This window comes from Mus caroli, chromosome 10, assembly GCF_900094665.2.
Source record: "Mus caroli chromosome 10, CAROLI_EIJ_v1.1, whole genome shotgun sequence".
Taxonomy (NCBI): Eukaryota; Metazoa; Chordata; class Mammalia; order Rodentia; family Muridae; genus Mus; species Mus caroli.
In genome coordinates, this window is record NC_034579.1 from 112634670 (window position 1) to 112653732 (window position 19063).

Here is a 19063-nt window from a genome sequence, read left to right on the forward strand (position 1 = left end):
CTGTGTTCAAAGAATAATCTAAGCTGGTGTATGGTGGGAATCAGTAAAAGACTGGCCAGATGGAATGAGAGGAGTGGGGTGTACAAGAAGTGGGAGTGTCGAGGAAGAAGTGTGTCTAGTCAGAGAAAGCACAGAAGAGAGGTGATGGTTTAGGAATCTGAGGCCAAGGCAAAATGGCACGTTAGAGATCAGAATTTCAGAGATGGGCAGGCAGAATTCCAGGCAGTGGAGCTCCTGAAGTAATTCAAAATGGGGCGAGTGGTGAGATTCCCATGGAGAGATCTGAGAACAGGGAAAGAAGTGCGAGAAAGCACCATTGGCTCCGCGAAAGCTTTTAGGGTGAGAGCCATGTGGTACCCCGAGTGCCAGTCACAGTCCACAGCACATCTTTGCAGCAGCCACACCCAGTGTCTTGACGTGCCTGGGCCTGGGTTCTTGCTTAAGCCATGTAGGCTTTGGCTCGTAAAAGCCTTCTCTCTCCTCATGCCTACGTTTATGAGTCTTCCTTATCCAGAACTCCGTATTATTTTGTATTGATGTTTATTCTCCAGTAGGAGAATCAATGACATCGGGGATTTTGTGGTTTTAGGTTACAAATGCATGTCTAGTCAGCAAACAGTGCTTAGACTACAGAAAGGCCTCAGTCTGTTCTCTGTGAATTAGTGAAGGAAGGAATTAATGAACTACATGAGGCTCCATGAGGAGACTTGGTTATAAATTTCTGTTCCAGTCAGCATCCACTCTCCCTGGGGCTCCTGCTCTCTTGGGGCTACTTTCTCCTATGGTCTGCCTTTTCTCATGTATAGAGCCGCCTGTCTTTTCTAAAGTGTGTGCCTTCAGATTCCTGTGTCCAAGCAGGACTTGGGTGGGAAGCCCTTGTAAGAATCACTTGGCAGAGAAGGTTTGGTCATCAAAGAGGCAGTCCAGTGGCCCCAGAATATACTTAACAATTGTGATAGGAAATTAGTAATAAGTGATTGTCATCCTGTATCTCCATTTTATGTGTGAAAGGGAAAACTGAGGTTCTGGTAGGGAAGCTCCAGGTCCTAGTAAAGAGAATGGTAGACTCCTAATCTCAGACTTAAGGCCCACTTCCCCTCTAGTGCTTAACTGCCTCTTGGGTGAAAATTTTTGCTAAATAAAATTATTAGAGGAGATATTAGAGATGGCCACCGAGAAACCATTAGAGCAGGCTCCCTGCCCCTGAGATGCAGGGAGAAGGTTGTGTTGAGTACCACAGGGCACTCGGCAGCAACTGCACACTGCACCTCAGCAGAGCAATGGTCAGCCCAGTTTGGCCATCTTTGTAAACACTATCACAGCATCTAAATATTTGCTCGCATTATAAATCCATTTTATTTTTTATATCACAGAAATTTGTTTAGTGTCTCATGAATCCTTAATATGCATACATATATTTTTTTAATACTTGTTGATTTAATACTTTAATATCTTAACTCTGAACTCCCAGAGAGTAGGAACTGTATCTATTAGGCATACTTTATTCAGTGCCCAACTTGCTTTAATAAAGGTCACACAAATTGATATTCTAGGTCATCTACACTAGGCTCAGAAAGGAAAAAAAAGTGTTCCTATCTGTGATCCTGTCTGCCTTTGTTTGTGGCAGACATCGGTAATTGATAGGACTATTCTCCTGATGGATACAGGTGCAGCACTCAAACCCTCAGGAAGGCACTTCAGGGAATCATTCCATCATTCCTGGGATACAGGGGTCACTACTGAAAACTTTTAGAATCAGGAAAAAAAACAAAAAACAAAACCACATTTCTTCATTTAAGAACTTGGGACCCAGATAGGGAATGTGTGGATGCAGGCTATGTCAAGCCTGACCTGGTCTTCTGAATTTGTGCCTAATTGCCTGGATATAAGCCACGCATGTCCAGAGTTCTACGTCAGAATATTTTATACATGCCATGATGAATGTTCCAGCCCTTGGCTCTCGGTGATCAGCTATCTCTATTTAATAAATATTTTAAGTGATGGATGAATGAGTGGGTCTCTTTAAACAAGCACTGCTATGCAAACAGCACCTTGGTTGGCTTAACAGAAAGGCATTTGAAGCTGAAGATGGTCGAGGCCATCACTCTGCTAGGCTGAACTTTAAGCCAGTCACATTCTTTTATTGGAATCCTTTCCCACACACAGGATTTTACGCAGTTAGAACCCATCTCCCATTTTCTCACATTCAGCTCTTTTAAATGCTGATCTACATGGTGACTACCACAAGACCTTAACATTCCCACTTCGACTCTGCAGATAATTGGCTCTGGGAAGGAGTCTCAGTACAAGGCCTGTGGAGTGCTGTTCACCATCCACTGGAGCCTGGTGCTCTGTCGGAGTCAGGGAGAGTTGAGCATCTCCATTCCTGGGGGGTTCCCAGGATGATAAATTAGGAGGCGGTGGTTATCCTCCTCTGCCAACAGCGAATGCGTCAGGCAGAAAAGCAGACCGATGGGTAAGAAGGAAACCCTTTACCCAGATGCGTTTTTAATTACAGTTTTAACAAAGATGGAGCAAAACCAGGGAGGTGCAAAGAAATCACAAGGGTTTTACAAAAATAAACATCATTTGTTCGCAGAACTGTATCCACGGACGTGAAACCTGTCGTTTGTCCGAATAATGGAAGCTTCTACTCATTAACAATATTTGTTTATGAACTCCAAATTAAATATGCCTTTGCTTTAACAACCAAATAATTATATAGGGGGAAATAGCAAATATGAAATATATCACGCTGGCGTGTAAAGATGGAAAAGAAGCTACAGCTTGATCAAAGAGATTTACGAGCTGGTACCCATTTGCCGTTGCGATTTCCTCAAGTCACGTGCAGTCAAAAATGATCCATTACTGTTTTCCAGGAAGGCATAATATCTCCTCTAATGTCATTAGTGGTGTTAATCATGGTCAAATTTCCCTGCATTAAAATTGTATAAAAGCAAGCAAGCCAGATGGTGCAGTGGATAAGGTGCTTGCTGCCAAGGCTGAGGTCAATATCCAGAGCCTCCGTGATGGAAGGAGAAAACCAAGTCCCACAAGCAGAAATATAAACACACATTATGTGTCTCCTCTCTGTTTTCTCGGAGAAGTCTTCTTTTTAAAATGGAGGATTGAAAGCAGCCACACTTATAGGAGGCAGGCCCTCAAATAATGATGCTCCATACTCTCTTATGGAATACTTGTTGGCTTTATCGAAGCAATTAAAGGGAGTATTTTGACTATGCCTGTGACCAGTCAGGTGGCAGATTTCTGTTGCTCCCATACCATCTTCCCTGTGGCACCGGTATTTTTATCTTTCAGTTGCTGCATCTAGAAGCATGGCCTTTCCCAGTCCAGAGGGGCTCCGATCTGAAGTGCCAAAGCTTGGCGCTCTCCAAGACCCCATTTGCTCCGCCTGCACACTGGCTTATTTCTTGCTTCTTTCTGCAGACCAGTTTGGATGCAAGTGGGTCAAACACATCCCCTTCCAAACCCGCCACTCCGGCTTTTCTTCTTAACTCCAGATTCTTAGATGGTTTCTTGGGGGATGGAGAGAAGTTATCTTCTGTTTTGAGGATGGTGAATGATCAAGGCCTGGTGAAGGAATGGAGAGGAGGTGGGGAAAAGAGAAATATTTGGGAAATCATTATGATACATACAGACAGATCTGTCATCAGAAAGTAACACACCAAAATTATTACCCATTACACTTCTCTTTCTGGCTCAGTGTATCAAAATTAACAGGTCTTTTTGAAGTCTATTGCTTGACCAAAATAATTGTCTGGCTCATGTTTTGTTCAAGATGCTGTCTGTCTAGGAGAACAGGAGTGGCTCATATCTTGAGCTGATTGAAGGATTCAAAACTAGGAAAGAAATGTCACCCGAAATCTCAGGGTGTCATATCAGAGTTAACAACCGGTCCTGCAGAAAGAAGGTCCCCTCCTTGGTCTTAATGAAAAAAATAAATAGAATAAAAGGGAAGGGCGAACACAATTGACTAGAGTTTAAAACAAAAACCTCAGAGCAAGAGGATAGATACCTTGCAGCTCCAAGAATGGAAGGGGGAGAATGGAGTGGATACAATGACGTGGACATTGACGGAGAAGATACGTTGACATGGACATTTGCCGCCCAGTGGCGGGTAGTCAGTCACATGGAGAAAAAAGGCCTTTTAGAAAAGGAGTAAGAAACCCTAAATCATGAAGCAGTAGAAAGGTAGGCTTGGGCTCTGGCTCACACACAAGAGGAAAAGGGAAGAAAGGTGAGTAGTTAGGCCTTTCTATTATCATAGAAATGAAGGCAGACCAATCTAAACTCCAGCTTGGCTCACAAGGTTTGTACAAGGGAGCAGGAATTCTGGGAAGGCAAAGTATATTATTTTTATCTTTGCTTGAATCCACCTTCCTAGGGGTGGTCCCCTAGATAGGTCTTTGATCTGAGAGATGGAGTTAACTCATAAGCAGGGGCTGATGGGTTATCTCTACCTAGAGGCAGATTTGATTCTTTACTATAACATCAGAAGATGGGAAGCATACAAAGTCTTAGTGGATAAAAAAGCAAATGTATGCAGTTTCACTTCCTGGTACTTCCAAGTCTTCACTGAGACGAACAGAAGGCAAAGTCAGTCTGTGACTCTGGCCTGGTCCTGGAGAGATGTTTGAAGACCGAGAGGAACGATGGTCGTCAGCAGGTTAGCTCATCCCACTGAGGGCAAGGAGGATGCTGGAAGGAAAGGCTGTGATGTGCCACTGAAACGGATGGGCAATTTGGGGGTCTTTTTTTACAGGTGACTCTCTAGCAGCCTGGAGGGGCTGAGGGAAATCAAATTTTTATTGTGTTCTCTAGTTTAACACTCTGCAGTGAACCTTCCAAATTGGAAGATCAGATTCTGGGCTTGTAAAACGTTTACTGCTTAAACTTCTCAAGGGAAAGGACAAAAGGCCAAGAACAATTTAAGGCAGAATGAGAAAAGGAGGGCTCTTAACTTTCTTCCATGAACCCAGTCCTAATGTCTGCCTCTGCTGTGCAGCTGTGCCAAATGTGGTACACACACACAGTGAACAGCGGGACTAGGTGTCTGAGGGTCCAATAGTTACACCTGCATCCCAGCCTTCCTAGTTAGATCTTCTTCGACTATCGGAGGATGAGCTAGGCTTTGGCGAAATTCATGAAACAGTAAGAGGGGGTTAGTTTGCTTATCCCACAATCCTCCTCTTTTGCTGTCTCCTTTGCTCTTTGTACTGTTACGGGGGTCTTGGATGAGGGGTGCTTGTCTAGAGGTGTGGCTGAATTCATCCCATGGGGTTGAGAAAGAATTCTATGTTGTGTGAAGTAGTTCTACTCAGACAGGAAATGACAGTTGGTGACAGAAGAGCCTCTGACTGACTGACTCACTGAGGTAGAGGTGTGAAAGGTGCAGCTGTCTGAGAGTAAAAGCTGTGGAGGTGCTGAGGGGCTCAATTAGAAAGAGCTTAGGCAAGGGTGCCAACATCAGGGTCACCAGGGAATTAAAGTAGAGATCCTAATGGCCTCAGAAAGTCACAGTTACAGATACCATATAGGGCACCAGAGCCAACAATGATCTATGGAAGTCCAACTTGAAAAACCAATGAAGTTATTGGTATTAACCTGTGGGAGTAGGAGTGTTACTTGCAGGAGCATGGACAACTCAAAACCAGCTGATCACTGAACAGCATGGCAGCGACTCATGCAAGTTGTAACGCTGGACCTCACTTTACAACATTTACACAGCTCAACAGCTCTGATGAGCCTCCTCTGTCCCAAGAAATTCTTACTGTTTAGATAATCTTAGAAGTCACAAGGCCTTGGTAGCCTTATAAGCTTTAGGGACTTCCTGAGACTTGTGAGTTGTTTACCTCTGAGTCTAAAGGAGCCTCTCTGCTGTAATGAAATGTTTAAATTGGAACTTCCTGAGTCTTAGTGACTCCATCCATCTCCAGAATGGAAGTGTTTTAATTTTGAAGGCTATTCAATATCCAGTGTCCTCTAAACATTTTTTTCTGTTTTGAAATTATAGAGTCTGTCATCCCAAGTAGTGGAACATTTCATGTAAAACTGCCTAAGAAGCACAGCGTGGAACTTGGAATAACCATCAGTTGTAAGTAGAATGGGCTTCTCTTAAAGCATACGCTTCAAAGATGCTGTAGAATTCTGTTGCCAATTGGGTTTGCAGGTGTGGCGAATGTTTTACATTTTCTACACCGGTTTCAGAGTTAACCATATGAAGCTTTGGAGCCAGGTGCACAGCCAGCACCTGATAGCCTTGTGACAGGAGCAAGATGCTTCAGCTTCTCCCTGCTGTTGGATCTCTCTATCTGTAAAATGGATGTGAAGGCTCAGGAGAGAGCTTAGTTGGTCAAGTGCTCGATGTGCAAGCGTATTAATCTGAGTAACAAGCCCAAGCATCCATGGAAAGAGCCGGGCACAGAAGCACACAATCGTAATCTCGGTACTCAGGAGCCTGAGACATGGGGTTTGCTCTAAGATTTGCTTTCCAGAAAGTTCACTGGCTAGATCAGCGAATCCAACTTCAGTGAGTGATTCTGTCTCAAAAAAAAAATGTAGAAAGTAATTGAAGAGGATATCCAGTGTCTACCTCTGGCTTTCACTGGCATGTGTACAAACTTGCACACACACATATACAGAGAGACAGACAGACAGACGCAGAGAGACATAGAGAAGAGGAGAGGGGGAAAAGAAAACAATATGCAAATGGGAGCAAGATTTCTATGAAGTATAGGGCTAAGTCTTAAGTAAAATAACATCTATGCTGCCCAGCAAGTTTTCTATATTTCTCACATGCCAATATATAAATTATTAGATGAATACTTAGATGAACAGAAATATACAGGTGGGTTCTCTATATTTTTGTGTCCTATACTGTTGTCTAATGATGACCAGAGACAATAATCTAATTCAAAAATACTTTTGTATCTACTGAGGGCTCTCTTTGCGTCTACTATGTTTTTGTAATCCATTACAGATACAATCCAACTAGAGATACTATGTATCTTGTAATCACAAGCCTCAAACAATGCCTTTAAGTAAATTCCTGAGTCACTCATGTTACCTGGTCTAAATAACCAATCCACACAAAAAAAAAAAGTGTAGAATATAAATAGGCTTAATTCTCGTCCTCCCCAGGGATCAAATTTTATAACTGCCTTGATAAACCAACTTTGAAAATTTCAACCCCAGTGGGCCTCTACAGAAGAGGATAGAAACAGATTATTTTGTTCTTCTGATGTCCATAAACTGAGTTTATCAGTGCATGTCCCCATACACATGAAGCAAATGACCAGTACATAAGGACCAAAGGAGGCACAGAAGTAGGGACTCTGACCACAAGCTCATCCCTTCAAGAATGATGAGACAGTATAAAAATGCTTGGACACACTGCTCGGGAGGGTTTACGTCAGTGGTTATGGCAAAAGTAAAGTAAGTCCTCGATTGACTAGTGTGAAATAGGGCTGCCCAACTCAACTCTAACGATATAAATTAAACACTAAGACTGCAGTTCTATTTATAAGGAAAAGCCACACACAGCTGCTGCTATACTAAAATGAGTATAACTGCATTTCACAACCTTTGCGAAGAATAAGATGTCAAGTATCCGAGATGGTTCCCCGTTAGCCTAGTAGTAGCCTTCTGGGAGAAAAGTAAAGATAAAATGAGGCAGCACATAGGACAAATAAAATATACCACCGTGAAGCACTTGTATTTAGGAATGACTCAGCATGTGAATAAAGACAATATGTTGTAGTTGTGAATGAATGGCATGCCAAGTCCAATAAATAGATGTATGTATATGTGCGTGCACGCGTGCGCGCGCGCGCGTGTGTGTGTGTGTGTGTGTGTGTGTGTGTGTGTGTGTGTGTGTGTGTATCATGAATGTGCAAAGCAGGAGCCAACTTTGGATGTCAGCTCACAGGAGCGGTCCACCTAGGTTTTTGAAAAAGCCTCTCTTAATGGTCTGGAATTTGTCAATTGGCTACACAGGCAGGGCAGTGAGCCCCCACACTGCCTGTCTCCACTTACCCAGTGTGGATATTACAGGTGCCTGCTGCCATGCCTGGTCTTTGTTGTTGTCCTGTTGTTGTTTGTTTGGTCTCTGTATGTTGTCCTGAAATCAAACTCATCTCCTCCTGCTTTAGGGACAAGCACTTTACAGAGTATCTCCTCGGCCTTCAATTTTTATGGATATTAACAAATTAAATTTTTCTTCTATAAATTTTAAGAGTATCTACTTACATTAAATAACCAAAGGAAAAGAAAACAATTTCTTAAGTAAATTTTGAGATTGAAGCAATTCTGGTTGTAATAGACGCTCATGGGGAGGAGGTGTCTGGAGAACTCCCACTCACTGGCAGGGTTGTGTCAGAACAGTTTTAATGCTGACAGTGTAAACACCCACAAGCTGCTACAAGAAGGTCTGGAGTCTCAGCCCGCCACCGCCACCACCACCGCCACCGCCACCGGCAGCTGTTCTCTGTGAAGCGTGAGAGTCGCTCTGCTCTAAGTGGGGCAGGGATGCGCACGTCCTCACACACACACACACACACACACACACACACATATCACCTCTCAGAGCTCCAACTGCACGTACACAAGCAATCGTCACGATACTGAACGTGTTTCTTCCTGGAAAATACTACTAATTTACAAGTCAAGGAAACAGAATTTACTGCAAAAGAAAAACAAGAACTAAAAGGCCAGCCAGGATTTGGATTCATGGCAGTGAGAGAAACCCCTAAGGGCCTCACTGAGGTCCCAGCACACATAGATCCTCATTCAATGCCCATAGCCATTGCGTGGATGGATGAGGTATCTTCATCAGTATTGTTCTACTAAGCCCTGTGTCCCCCAGAAAGAAGTCTTAGAATACGATTGTGAAGTGCTGAGTGGACTAATGCATGTATTAAAGATTTAAAAAATGATCCAGAGCAAGGACTAAAGTGCTCCTCTCTGTAAAGGGTTACACATATTAAATGCATATGCACATACACATGCATATATATATGAACACTTGCATATATGTATATACATATATGTATATGCGTTCATATAATATATACACATATGGAAGGTATACATATTGTATACATACGTGTGTACAAATACATACATGTATTTGTGTACATATATGAATATACACATAAGTACATATGTGTTCATATATATATATGTATGTGTGTATATATATATATATATATATATATATATATATATATATATATGTAAAACCAAAACACATCAGGAAACCTCAGTACATGTAAGGTGGTAATCAGTCAGTGCTATAATCAACACCCTGTGAGATCCTTTAAACAGACCTCTAGATAACAAAAGTCTAATGTTCACCCCATTTAAAGTATAGTTTTTTAATCTAGTGTCCACTACAATTATATTATATTGGCAGGAAGGATATGCACCTTCTCCTCAAACACACATGGGCTCTGAGTGGGGCTGAGGCCCTGCATAGTTCACTGAATTTTCTCACATTTCATTTGTATGAAATCCCCTTTCTTCCTTCTTCCCCTCTGTGTTCAGAAGTAGCCCTCATCCTGAGAGGCACACATGTGTGTCCAGTTCCCTTTTGTCCTGGCAGGCATACATGACCTCAGCAAGTCCAGCTACCTTCCAGCATGAGAGGCACACAAGTCCTCAGTGTATCCAGCTACACTCCAGACCTGACAGTTAAAAAAAAAAAAAAAAAAGGCCACCTCTGAATCTGGATGTGGTGAGCGGTTTCGGAGCAATGTTCATGGGTTCTCAATAAAACATTTACAGCACAGTAGAGCCAGACATTGCTTTTATTGGTGTTATGATAATATATAATGATTTATTCTAGCAGTTGAAGTAGGTAAACTAACAGAAAAAGCCACACCCCGGTGCCCTCCCACCCCAACAAGTCCAGAATCACAGCTCCTACCTTCCAACAAAGACACTTGCCTGTCAAGTCAGAGAACTTCGGCTGTCTCTGCCCTGTGTGTGCCCTTGTCCCTAAAGCCTTTTGGACGATGACCTGTCTGTTGACCTTTGCAACAGGGATTTGTCCCTCCAAAGCGAGACATGGCACTTTGTGATGACATGTGTGTCCTTTCTTAATCCTGGGCAGCCCAGCGATGATCCATTTTACAGAAGGAAAGGCTGTGGTTGGGCTGTGTAACTACCGAAAGAACCCAAACTAATAAAAGGCCAAACAGCCCCCAACACATTCTGTCAGCCTGAGCACTGGCTGTCCTGTACCCATGTCGTTCCACCCTTCATCTGATCTGAGGAACCTTCCCAGAGTCTCGATCAGAAAAGCCAAAGGTAGCATTTTATGCAGGCGGTTAATTTCCTGGCCGCTCTTTATGATGTGACTGAGTTCATTGCAGAAACAAAAGCTTAGTTTTCCTTCTTCATAAAATCACAAAGGGGGGGGGGGTGTGACAGGCACAACACATTTTCATCTTTCCTCTGCAAATAAGCTTTACCCAGTGAGGGTGAACGACGATGGGTTTAACACTTCTAAGATTGAACCATGGAGGCACAGTGCATGCTCTCTTGATATGAGTAAATATGAGGTTTTTCAATGGCCAAATCCTACATGAAGATCAAGAAAAGGAAAACAACAGCAACAGACCCTAACAGGGAACCTCAATGCACCTTATACTTCCAAAGGGCTCAAGAATTGGAGGCATCCAGAACTTGGGGTGTATAAAAATGATGCTATAGCTCAGACAGGAGGATTAGTTGGAAGCTAAGAATGAGTGAATTAGTCTGTGAGGTAACTTCCTGTATGCAGTGAAATCAGGTGTCTCTCCAAAAGAACTCTCAGAAGCTTTGAGCTTATATCTTCAAAAGAATGAGGAATGAAGAGGCAAGAAAGAGAGATGGGTGTGGTGATAACCTAGCAAGGGAGAGAACAAACCCCCGTGGTTCATAACACAGTGTAAACAGAGACTGACTAAGATTAAAAAACTAAAACAGTAGCATTACATGCTATTTCACAAGTGCAATCAACCAAAGCTGAAAGTGTGTGTTCCTCAAACGGATGCCGAGCTATGTCCCCAGTAAACTGATGGCGGGTGGAAACGACTCATACAACCTAACAATACAGTACCCTGTAGTATGCAGTGTTTATCTGCATGGCCAATGGGAAGCTATGGCTTGCCATCCTTGCACAGTATCACAAGAGGCTGCCGTGCCGCATGTTGCCGGTTTCACATAATCAAAACTCAAGTAGCGCTTCTACTGAAAGAAACTGCCTTCACACTATCAAATCTCAAAATCGCAAATGAATCACCTTACAGGCAGGAATCATCTCTATTTGAATCTGGGGAGACAGAAAATTGAAGACTTACTTCTGCACAATTTCCCACCAAATTGCATGAACTCGAAATTTTGACACAAGCGAAAAGGAAGAGCTGTCCAGATGGCTCAGTTGTTACGTGCTTGCCTTTCTAGCTCGAGAGTCCAAGCTTCATACTTAAAGCCACGTACAAATGCAGGGCATGGCATCATGCACCTATAATCCCAGCACTCGAGAGCGGGAGACAGGAAGACCCCCTGGAGTTTGTTAGGTAGCCAGTCTATTTAATTTGGTTAGTACTAGAGAGGGAGCTGAGGTCAGTGTGGCCGAATAGTAATAACAGTAAGCTCTTCTGCAGATCTTCTGCAGACAGGGTGCCCATGTGCAGGGATCTAACCACTTTGTGATGATCCACATAATGCTCTCTACAGAAACTCAGGTAAAGATTGTGACTCTTCGTCACGTGTCCCACAGATGAGGCACCCAAGGACTCTGTCCCCAAGCAATCAACCCAGAAGTGTTAGAGCCAGGGCTTCAGCTCCAACTGTTATCACCATCAAATGTCACTTCTTAATCATTACACTGCATTGTCCTTCTGTTTCTCTATTACCAAAATGGCATATCTGTATAAACTGTTCATATTTGATAATAGTGACCTGCTTGGTCAGTTTTAGAGCCCTGTGGTCCTAGAAGCACAAGCTTGGCTTGTCATTTTTCTAGCAGAGAAGCATTTGGCATTATAGTAGGGTACGTAAACACTGCTCGAAGATCCATTGCCATATCTGTGTGCCTGAATAACAGAGACAGAGCCCATACAGGTCCACACACAATTCTATGTTCAATACATCACTCCAGGAGACATCTGCCAAGAAGAACCTTTGATGTTTCAGAAATGGGTATAGTTGAAGGAGGAGAATCCATAAGACCAGGGTGGCCACCATGTGCACGTACCTATATAGAGCATATGAAAATTCTGCCTTCTAGGAAAAACTGTGTGGGATTGTCCTCTGTGTCATGATACCATCTTCCTCTCTTGCAAAAGGGGAAGGGTTTGGTGTATCTTCTTGCTTCTACTATTGCTGGTTTTCCATGGATCATTTCAGAGGAATCTGGACCTTTTTAATTAAAAAAAAAAAACAAAACAAAACTCTTGCATGTTATATGACGGTGGCGAAATAATGTGCAAATTCGTTGACAGATACTAGAATAATGCTTTTATCTAATAAAGATGTATTTATTTGTGTGTGTGTGCATGCATGCGTGCGTGCGTGCCCAGAACTAACTTTATTTTAGACCATGACATGAGTAAAATTGGCAACTGTTTGTGTCTATGGGTAAGTCATATCAAATCATTGAGTGACGGCTTAAATAATGAGTTAATTGCAGTGAATAGACTGTTCTGCATTCTTTGCTGTGAGCTAAGGATAGTGACTAAGCGAAATCTCATTAACATTTATTCAGGACTAATTTCAATAGTGGGTAAGGTATGGGGGGGTGTTGGTTTTCCTTTAAGTATGATGCTGAGCTGTTAAACCATCTGTTCTTATGCATAAACATTTTTCTGGGATTCAGGTGGGATTATAGAATATGATACGGTTCTGTGATTATTATGGAATGATCAGCCTGTTTATAATAAAATCTTACTTCAGGGGCCTCTTAATGTTCTCTAAAAGGAGATCATGGCAAGCTTCAGGTTGGTAAAACATCTTCTCTCAGAGGCCACTTGTCTTTTATACAAATGTTGATATCCTAAATGAAACCCAAAATGTGGAAATAAAGATGGTTTCTTTGTGCTTCCCTGGGCTATATAACTCATAGCCACAGTTAATGCCAAGGAAGTTTCTTTTAAAATGCTTTTTTTTATTATTTCTATCAAATGGAAGCACTACCCCCCCCCAAAATTATAAGGGCCACTGTGACTGATGATAATTTTAGTGTGCAGTTTCATGGGGGCTATATATGTATGCTTAGAATAAATATATACATATGCATGCATTTGGTTAACTAATAAAATATTGACTATAGCAACAAAGTAAACACTCACATCCCAAAACACTGTAGAGCTTCCTAGGTCGGATTTTGTGAGCAGAACATAAAGATTTATGTAGCTCACCCGCCAAACTAATTCCTTCTGGGAAACATGAACTTTAAAGCTGTGATTGCTGCCCTATGTCCTTCCCAGTGCCCTTGTGTAACATGATGAACTGGTGACTAACAGTGGCCCCTCCTTGATAGAGAGGCATGGAGGAAGGGATGAGAGAGAGACTCACCTTCAGTATCACCAAGCCAGCGAGTCTAAATTGATTTCATGATTCTCTTGTTGAGAAGCCAACCATTTAGGTCACTGACCTGAACGAGACTAAAGCTGGTGGTCACCTCTCCAACCGCCTTCTTCGATTGCAAATTTAAATGGCCACACTTGCATGAATATTTTTGTAGCTATAATACAAATAGTTTCTAACCATTTACTGGTTGTTTTTGATTTACAAATAAACTCTTAGTGGTGTTGAAAGTTACTGTCAGGCAGGAGGGAACTGTCTCAGATGAGTCCTGGACGTGAAGATGTGATTGCTCACTCTCTCTCTTCATTGTTACAGCGCCATCCAGTAGAAAACCGGGGGACCCCCTTGTCATTTCAGATATCAAGAAAGGCAGTGTGGCACACAGGTAAGGAGTGTGTGTTTTCTCACTGGCCTGTTCCTTCTATCCCTGCACTTCTGTGCTCTATAGCTAAAAGTGTTTTTTAGGGTATTTTATGCGTTCAGCATGAGCGTTTTCTTCACTTTCTTCCATCTTCCATTTGTTACTGAAAACTCAAAAGTTACCCAGTTCTGAGCAGGACCTCTCCAACACAGTTAGCTTGTGGGATGGCTTTGCCATCGTGTCCCCTTTAGACAAGTAAGACTTTAGAGCCACCATTTATGTTTATATTCCTGTTCTAATTTCCTTTCTGTTGATGTGATTTAAAAAAAAAAATCTGACCAAAAGCAGCTTAGGAGAAGAAAGGATTTCTTTGGTTAATATTTCCGGATCATAGTCCCTTATGGAGAGAGTCTTAAGCAGGAACTTGAAAGGTGTGCTTCCATGAAGCGCTACTTCTAACCAGAGGACTCACAGCCAAGAGATGCTTGCTGGCTCTCTCAGACTCATGCTTAGCTAGTTTTCTTATCCAACCCTAAATTCCCTGCCCAAGAAATGGTGCCACTCATAGTAGGCTGGACCCTCCTAAACCAATGAACAATTGAGAGTCCATCATAGACATGTCCACAGGATGGCCTCATCTGGGCAGTCTCTTGGCTGTCACTGCTTTCTAGGAAGACTCTAGGCTATATCGACTTCACCATTAAAGGTAACTAGAGCGGTCTCCTCCTTGTTCACTATACTTCTAAATGAGATAGTCTCATTTTTTTATTTCACAGATAAAAGTACATTTTAAGTAATCAAGCATGCAAATATAGTGTTGTTAACATTCCTCTTATTTTTCAAATAAAGATCTTTTAAAACCCCACCTGTCATCATAGGGGAATATGTCATTAAATAAATTCTAACCACTGAAAGGTATGGTGGACATAGTAGGAGTGTGAGAGAAATAATAGAAGCACAGCCCTATTGAAACATATTAGCATCAGGTATGAAAGAAGGACAGATGTTTGTTTTTCATGTAATGGGTGGGAAGTGTACAAGGAATCCATCCTACCTACTTGCCTTCCCTATTTCCTATCTGTAGGTGGGAATGCATTGAGGGATGCTCAGAGAGCCTGTATTATCTATCATAGGTGATCCAGTAGAATAGAAGAGACACTGAAAATTAGCAAACAATTAGTAGACTCTAACCTACACATAATACATAAGGGATAGTTCTATACCAAAAACATATGCAGTCTATTCTAAATCCTGCTATGGCTGTATTATGGATTTTTTAAGATTTTCAACAGTCTTGCAATTAGTCCAGAAGCAGTACTGGACTCTCTGAGGCCATTTTCCAAATAGTTATGTCGGATTGTCCCCTTTCCCAGCCGCAACAAGTTTCCAGGTGCATAAAGAAAGAGCCCAAATCCTAGACTTCAGTTCTCAATGACCTGACCTGTCTTACCTTCTTTCATCCCGCGGTCCTCTCCTTGGAGCTGATTGCAATGCATCAATAATGTGTATCAAGACTGAGAGGAACACTAGGATAGTTGGGTCTCTGGTGCCTGGCACCCCCTAAGGAGCTCTATCCTTCCCAAGTAAATGCCTAGGTTAAATTGAAGGAAACTTAAGGAAACTGTTTTTATAATATACGATTTAGCGGCATAGCATCCATCTCAAAATAGATGCTTGTCAATAAAAGTACAATTTTAAGACAGTTCAAGAGCTTTGGCTCTGATGGTCATGTGAACACAAGATTATACCCAGTGCCTCTAGAAATGGCCTGAGTACGTATTCATCACGACTCATGTGATACTGTCCACTTATCAACAGAACCGGAACTCTGGAACTTGGAGACAAACTGCTTGCGATAGATAACATCCGGCTGGATAACTGTTCCATGGAAGATGCGGTCCAGATCCTCCAGCAGTGTGAAGACCTGGTGAAGCTCAAAATCCGCAAAGATGAAGATAACTCAGGTATTGACAGCATCCTTGCTCATAAGACTGACTTTTCTAACTGCCTGTCTGTCAAAAAGATAATAAATCTTGACGCTTGTCATGTTGCAGCTGGCTAATAATGTCATAGCGGTGTTTTATATAGTTGTTAGAGTCTTTGAGTTATGCACTGAGTCTTGAGTAGAATTTAAATGATGCTTTCAAATTTTAGAACTAAGATTTTTTATAAAAATTATATTAAAACAATTTTAAATATGAGTACCACTCTAAGGCAATGGAACTGGTCATTTCTAAGAGTTCGATGATACTTGTAGCCTGTAGCCATGGTGAATGCTGCCTTTTTAACTTCATATTTAGCTAGTTTACAAACTCTGAATGCTTTTCTTTGTTATTTCAGTGATTTTAGTAGCATAGACAGTAGTCTCCTACTTCATGACTTTATTTAGATTTTATGGCTTGATTTAGATTCTCACCTTCTTTTGAATTATTTTCCTAGAAAACCTCTCTTAACCCAGGATTACATAGTGAGAATAAAAAGGAAACTGTGGGATTCCGCCCACATTCTGTCTCACGGTTTTTAGGGGTCAGATCTATTCTAGGAGCTTGGGTGATATGTAAGGAGTACTGTGTGAGCAATGCTTCTCAGACCTTGGTGTTCCTCAGTCTCCTGGGGAGCTTTGGAAACACACACACCCTGGGCATTGTCTCCAAGTGGAGGCCGGATTCTTCTTCTTTGACAAATGTCATGGCACTGCCATCAGTTATGGGAGGAGCAGGGCTTTTATTGCCCTGCAGTAGACGTCTTTTTTTTTGTTTGTTTGTTTGTTTTTGGTTTTTTGAGACAGGGTTTCTCTGTGTAGCCCTGGCTGTCCTGGAACTCACTCTGTAGACCAGATTCGCCTCAAACTCAGAAATCCGCCTGCCTCTGCCTCCCAAATGCTGGGGTTAAAGGCATGTGCCACCACCACCCGGCTGGTAGATGTCCTCTTATCTGTTCACAATCATAACCTGCAACTGACTGAAAAGATAACTCGCAAATAAGGGAAATTCTAGAAATCTGTATCATAATGCTCTCACTTAAAAGGTTGCCAGGCTTACAATTAAGTTAAGGCCCATCCTATGAATGTGGGTCTATGGCTTGCAGTCTCAAGTCTTTGTTTCCCTAAACTATACTATAATATACGGTTTGCTGCTTCTATGTTGTTGTTTTTTCTTCTTTCATTTTTTTGAGACAAGATGTCTAATTGAAACAATTGAAGGGAGGATGTATTTGAACTCATGGTTTCAGAGGTCTCCATCCATGGTTACCTGGATCCAGTATTTATGGCCATGGTGAAGTGGAGCATCATGGTAGTGAAGAATCAGGAATGCAAACAAGAAGGGGCCAGGGGCAAGTTATAGCCTCCAAAGTGATGCCTAGTGCTCTGTTTCCCCCACTCAGCTTCACTTCCTGTTGGTTCGTGCATTATAAACTCATCAAAGATGAACACGGTGCTCTGATTAGTAACCGTACTGTCATGACTCAATCACTCCTCAGTACTAGCTGAGGTCCAAGCCTTCACCACACAGGAGCCCCGAGTTAGCATGGCAGAGTCCATGTCACATTCCTACCAAGCATACCACTTCTGACTTCCAAAGGACCCTTAGCCAACTCAAGACACAAAATGCATTCAGTCTATCTCTAAGACTTCCCAGCATCTCAAAAACACCAGCTGGCATTGCACAAAAGCCCAAAGTCATTCTCTTCTGAGACTCGAAGCCGCAAAACCAGCGTCACAGAATGGCATTAAGGATCTTGGCCAACGTGAGCAGTGGCCAGGCCCAGGTGGGGCAGAGTGACAGCAGCTTCTGAGTGTTTGGAAGCTGCGCTCAGACACTTTCCTTGGCAGCCTGTGCAAAGGTTCCCTGGAGCAATCTGCAACCAAAGTCTCTCAAAGGCTTTATTTACATCATTATGCCCTTGAGCCACTGATGGATGGGAGCTGCCTAGTTCCTGAGATGCCACCAAAGCATCTTGGTTGTCCCAGTGCCAAGTACTCGCCTGCTTGTTATGGTGTGAGTCTACTCAGCAAGCTCACTATACTTTAAAGCCTCAAAGAGCTTCCCCACCCCCACTCCCTGTTTGTTTTTAAAACTTAAACTCCACGCTTTTTAAACTCATCTGCTCTGGCATTTCCTTCTGATTTTCACTGTAAATCCAGACAAAAGCAATAAATAATGTCCATGCAGGTCTGAATTCTGTGCTACCTCAAAATGGGCTCCATTGGATTAGTCTATAACTTTAAATTTGGCATCTCACAAAGTATCAGGACATGGGAAACAGTGGAGACATGTTTTTGCCAGCATGTAATATACAGTCTCCCATCTAAGAGGGTCCTCAAATCCATCTGAAACCTCACGAGCAACGGTTAACAATCGCAGTATCATTCTGGTAGAGTTCTCCCCAAAACTACCTCCCATACTCTCCTCCCTTACAAAATTTTAAACTGCTTTTTAAAGAAGCCTTGTCTCCAAAATTTTCCAAATTCCTTCCACAAATTGCTTCCAAAATTAGACATTGCATAGTTAAGAAGACACACAGCTACTTTACTTCTGGGCATCAATCACCTGTGGTTGACATCCTCCTGCTGTCATGGCAACAGAATACCTGATAACAAGAACAGCCTGATGCTGGGCGGATTGGTTATCGTTTCTGGCCACGGTCAGCTGGCTGGGTTACTTCTGGACGATGGCGAGGTAGTCACGGCCAGAAGGCATGGTGGATCCATGCTGCTCACTTGACAGCAATGAGCAAAGACAGTACCAGAAAGACAAAGCGATTCCCTTCAAAGCCATTCTAGTGAAATACTTTTCCCAACCTCACTCAAGCTCCTGAATGCTGACTCAGTCTGAATTCACCAGTGCATTAACCCACTGGTGAAGTTGCTGCCCTGTGATCTGACCATCTGTCAGTAGTGCCCCACGCCTGGGGAGTGGAGCCTTTAGTGTCTACGACTATCAGGGGGGATGCTTAATGTACAAACTATAAAACTTCCCACTTTTGTTTGATTTTTTTTTTCTCTTGAAAATCAATATATTTAACTAATACAGAAAATGAGCTGTCTGTGTTAATGAAGTAGCATCATGTTTAGATCTGTGGACACATTATAAATTGTTTAAGTCAATT

The 19063-nt window shown here is 42.4% G+C and overlaps 1 protein-coding gene across 9 annotated transcripts in view; it reads left to right on the plus strand.

Moving 5' to 3' along the window:
• Grip1 (glutamate receptor interacting protein 1) overlaps positions 1-19063 on the plus strand; it is a 622013-nt gene that overhangs the window by 549862 nt on the left and 53088 nt on the right. For all 9 annotated transcript variants that reach the window (XM_021175316.2, XM_029482638.1, XM_029482635.1 and 6 more), the window contains 3 exons: positions 6035-6115; positions 13909-13978; positions 15773-15918. In XM_021175316.2, coding sequence (XP_021030975.1) covers positions 6035-6115; positions 13909-13978; positions 15773-15918 — 297 coding nt within the window. The remainder of the gene's footprint in view (positions 1-6034; positions 6116-13908; positions 13979-15772; positions 15919-19063) is intronic.